This window comes from Akebia trifoliata, chromosome 6 (genome assembly GCF_017979445.1).
Source record: "Akebia trifoliata isolate Shusen 1 chromosome 6, ASM1797944v1, whole genome shotgun sequence".
Lineage (NCBI taxonomy): Eukaryota > Viridiplantae > Streptophyta > Magnoliopsida > Ranunculales > Lardizabalaceae > Akebia > Akebia trifoliata.
In genome coordinates, this window is record NC_141380.1 from 674,109 (window position 1) to 679,250 (window position 5,142).

A 5,142-nucleotide genomic window follows, 5' to 3' on the forward strand; every position below is an offset into this window, starting at 1 on the left:
TTTGGATGTTTTTAATTGTAAAAGTGACCAAATCAAGACGGTAGAAAAATCACTAGAGTGAACTATAGGAAAATGTACTACAAACTATAAGAAGTTTGTTTGATATAAATCTTGAGGAATTGATGGCATCTAGGATTTTTCCCCCATACTGGCTAAAGCTTGGCTAGTTCAACCTTGAAATAGGTTAGGACTTGGGACAGAGTAAGGGTTTAGCTCCTGAATTATTTCCTCTCTCCTCAATTTGAAAATATATATATATATATATATAGAGGGAAATGTTCAGCACCAAACATTTTTCAAAACATGGGTTAGAAATTTTGGAATTGGCTGATTTTTGGTGAGGATGATCTCTACGGTGAGGAGATCATCATCACCAAAAATCAGTCCATTCCAAAACTTCTAACCCCATCAAAAATGGTTTACAAAAAATGGACGATCCACGATTTTTCAACTTGTAAACATGGGGCTAGAAGTTTTGGAATTGGCTAATTTTTAGTGAGGATGAACTCCTCACCGTAGAGATCATCCTCACCAAAAATCAGCCCATTTCAAAACTTCTAACCCATGTAGGATAAAAATGGTTGGTTAAAATGGTGGCCAAAATGTTTGGTGTTGAACGGGACCATAGATATATATATTCTCATATCATAGACCTTAATTTCAGAATTAACCTTGCTTTATAATTTCTTAAATAAATTTTAACTTTATAATTAATCCGTCCACATTAGACAATAATCGAAATTTTATAGCTTTTTTTTCCCTCTTTTCTTTTCTTTCAACTTGCAAGTTGTGAGCTTTATTTAAAAATGTGCTAAAGCTTTTTCTCTCTCTCTTTTTTTTTTTTTTTTCTCCTTTATTTACGTATTTATTTTTACTGTTTGTCAACTTTTTAAGAGTCTGGTTGGACAAATCCTTCTTTCAAGTTTCAGTTTCTCTGTTTTTTTTTTTTTTACTACTTCTTTATTTGATTTCTTCAGGTGGGTAAAGATTAAAAACTGCAATAGTTTGCTTTGTTGTACCTTAAAGGATTGTCTTCTTCAGGGGGAGAAAGGACTGAGGTTTCATGGATGAAATTGTCAGATAATTTGTACGTGCGGATCTCTTCGTTATCTTTGTTTGAATTGTTTTACAGAATACAGATTCCCATTTCGGTCTGGGATCCATTTGAAATTGAGAGCAAATTAAAACTTATCTTTTGACATCTTTGGTACAAGTAGACTACCAGAGGAACAATTACAAGATATTTTTAATTTGTAAATAATCCAGTTTGATTTAATTTGGGTTTTACATTATGGGTTGTTATAATTTTATTGAGAAAGAACACAGATCTTTCCATTACGGTTAATTAAAACTTGAAAACTTAGATCCTATTGGGTTTCAATGAAGAAGGCCTACTTACAGTACATTTCTTCCACTTGAAGTTGAAAAACTCAATAGCATTTGAAGATAATTTTTCAAATTCAAAGTTCAAACTTACTGAATTATAAATTTTGAGAGAGAGAACCCATTTTCAGAGGAGCATAATTTATTGATATTTATAGAATTATACAATTCGATTTTGAAGATTTTTTACAACTGAAGGTCAGTTAAATCAAACCAGATTTTCTCAAACACCTTGACGATGAGATCGTGATACTCATTAGAATTCAAGGAGAGATAACAGGCAAGAAGCTCTTCCAAATCCTTCGAAGCGCGGATATTGTTCTCCACAATCATCTCCACCATTGAATCTCTGAAATCCCTTTGAGGATCAAACGAGGACTTAACAACTGCGAAACTATCCGAAATGTTCTTTCTTCGTGATCTCGAGGTCATTGTAGACGACACGCTCTTTCGACTATAAGCTTGAATCTTCTTACTTGCAATTCGAGGAGAATTCGCACGAAGTTTCAGTCCTGGAGAAACTGGTGATGATCTTTTGACATGAGGACTACTAGTCTTCTCTTCTTTGATGCTTCCCTCTTTGACAACCTTGACAGAGAGAGACCCATGAGCATTTCTTTCCTCTAATTTAGCTGTTCTTCTTCTAAGTTGAATGGGTTGTTCTGTTTCTTTCTTCTTGATTTCGGAGACCATATCGCTGAATTTCGGTGCTGGTTTCGTCAAAATCGGAGGGAGTTCAATCTCTGGAATCAAGTCGAAACCGTCTAGCTTATCGAATTTCCTACAAGAAGAATTAGAATTGTTGGCATCCATGTCTATAATTATATCGGTAGTCGAAGAGCTAACTTGACAACTACAAGAGCTAGACCACGAGGCGGCGAGTCCTTCGAATTTGTCGGTAATGGAGACAGGATCGGATCCAAATTCAGGTATGAGGGATCCTTGGAGGTCTGAATCAGGGGAAGTAGTATCATCCTCAGGTGTGGTATCGGACTTAGTCCAGACCGAGTCGAGAGTGGCTCGACAACTGCAACCAGCAGAGACAGAGGCAGAGGTGGTGACAACCTTAGAAGAAGAGGAGGAAGACCTGATGGTTCTCCTTCTACACTTCCTTTTGGATGATTTTCTTGGTGGGTCAGGGAAATGGGTGTGTGAGAGTTTTGGGTTAATGGGAGAATTGTGAATTCTCTCTTGTGTAGTGAAGTAGTAAGAGTGTCTAGATTGGGAGATGTATGGTTGCTTGGGTTGCGTTGGTTGTGCAGCAATTGGTGTTGATGAAGTTAGGTGTTTTTTCCTGATGGGATGATGAGAGTTGTTGTGGTTTCTTGTTGATTTTCCCATGTCTTTGAGTTTGTAAAACCAAGCATTTGGTATCATATCTGATAATCTAAACCTGTGATTACCCATCAACACCAACTTCAGGAAAGCTAGAAATTCTCCACTATGGTAGGAAAAAAGCTAAAGAGAATCTGGTTTTCTCTGTTTTTTGATTGTGTTTATCTATATGGGCTGTGAGCTTCGAGATAAATAAGAGTCCGAGAGAGAGAAAGACAGAGTTACGGAGACTTCCTTGTGGAAGCTAAGTTGGGGTCCACAAAAGACAAATGGAGATTATTACGACAAAAGGAAAAAAGTGATATTACCAGGATTATAGTTTATATTAACATACACATCAAACTAAATGTTAAAATGGGACCAAATACCAATGATGTTGCCTCTTCATCACTCATTAAAATGGCTAAAAGTCTAAATTTCTCAATTTATTTTTTTCTCGAAAGGAAAAAGCGGAAGAGTATTCATTTATTTCTTTGAAGTGTATTTATTTCTTTCTCAAAAGGAAAAAAAAGTTGAAGAGGACTACTTGTCTATTTTTATGTTTTTGAATAATGCTGTTAAGTGACCTCATGTTAGATTCTCATATCGCACTTCTTGACGTGAGGTTACTCCAACATGACTCATTTTTTATCTTTTAAAAAGGGATCATTCTAGAGTGATTGGGCAGGTCACTACGTTCCACACTGAGCTAAAATGGAGGTTTGCACAAAATCATAAATACTTTTCCTTGAGTTTACGAGTTAAAAGCATTAATGGTTTAGGGCATACCTCCATGTCTTCTCAATGTGGAATGCAGTGTCTTGCATAGTCACTTTCACATTTTTCTTAAAAAAAAGTTAAATTAACTTATTTCAACACTACCTTTTAGAATATATTGTTGTCGTGTTGTGCATAGAATCATAAATGCTTTCTTTGAGATACGATTGAAAAATATTTATAGTTATGTGCACATCACCATGTCAGTATAGTTTTAAAGGAAGGAGAGTAATTATTATTATTATTTTGATGATGGAGATTTTGAACCCGTAGGCCTAACTAATAGGGTCTAGGCAATTAACCTTTTAGAGCATCATATCTCTCGTTCAAATCCCCTCAAATACATGCAATACCCCATTAACCGCACACACTAGGTAAGTAGGGATAAATATTTGGAGGTGACCAACAAGGGATTTGAATTCAAGATCTCTCTTTTTTTGGAGGGATGTCTTGGTCACTATACTCAACACTCGATTTTTTTGAAAAAATGTTAAACTTCATTCAACATTGTGTTGATGTGGTGGTGTGCACAGAACAATAGATGTTGTTCCTCGAGATATGAGTGAAAAGAATTTGGAGGAAAAATATTTATCATTATTATGTACACACCACCACGTCAATATAGTGTTGAAGACAGTGTTCATGGCTCTTTTCATTTTTTAGGATTGATATCATATCAATTATTTATTTCATGAAACACATTTTAATGGCAATGATTAAAATTAGCAACGTCTGTTTGTCTATGAGTTCGATGTATCCATACTTTCTTATTAAACTTCCTTCAACATTGCGTTGATGTGGTGGTGTACACACAACCATAGATATTTTTCCTTAAGATTCTATGGTTCCTCGAGATATAAGTAAAAAGAATCTCAAGAAAAAACATTAATCATTATTATATGCACACCACCACGCCAACATAGTGTTGAAGGCAGTGTTGATGGCTGTTTTCATTTTTTTAAGGTTGATATCATATCAATTATCTATTTCATAAAATGCATTTTAATGGCAATGATTAGAATTAAGAACGTCTGTTTGTCTACGAGTTAGATGTGTCCATACTTTCTTGCTGCGGTCAATTATGATATTTCATACTTTTTCTTAAAACATTTATCTATACGTGTGGCTAACATTCATTGGTTGGACAAGGCTATGGTGGCCCACCCAAAAGGAGGATGTCTAAGAAAAGGACTTCTTTAACCTTGAACGTTGTTTGGGCCCTCCAATGTTTTAAGGGAAGAGAAAAACATTGATTTAATTGGGAATCACTAAGACCATATATTCTCCTATTTTAACTGATAGTTTGATGGATAGCCACAAAAGTTCGTTGAGGGGCAATGTAGGTGGTGTTTGGCTAACTATGTGAGTCCATCCCAAGTAGACTATTGCGAACAAATTAATTCCAAGTAAATTTCATATTTCATTATAAGTCATGATAATCTGACGCTCTTTTTTCAGATGCCCCCTATACGCCCCCATCACAGAATCGTAGATCATTTGCTTTGGGATACATAAGAAAAAGATTTATGATTTTATAGCTGTCATGTCAGAGAGCGAATGGAGGGTGTCTGAAAAAAGAGTGTTAGATTATCTATAGTCTTTCATTATAACTACTTCATGAGCTAGTTTATGGTGAGAACTAAGAACTAGTTTGATGAAATCTATAAG

At 35.3% G+C, this 5,142-nt stretch overlaps 1 protein-coding gene across 1 annotated transcript; it reads right to left on the minus strand.

Moving 5' to 3' along the window:
• Nucleotides 1-1,507: 1,507 nt before the first annotated feature.
• Nucleotides 1,508-2,898, minus strand: OFP1 (ovate family protein 1). Its single transcript, XM_086444727.1, has one exon. The coding sequence runs from the start codon at nt 2,788-2,790 to the stop codon at nt 1,570-1,572; it is 1,221 nt and encodes a 406-aa protein (XP_086300853.1). The 5' UTR covers nt 2,791-2,898; the 3' UTR covers nt 1,508-1,569.
• Nucleotides 2,899-5,142: the final 2,244 nt, after the last annotated feature.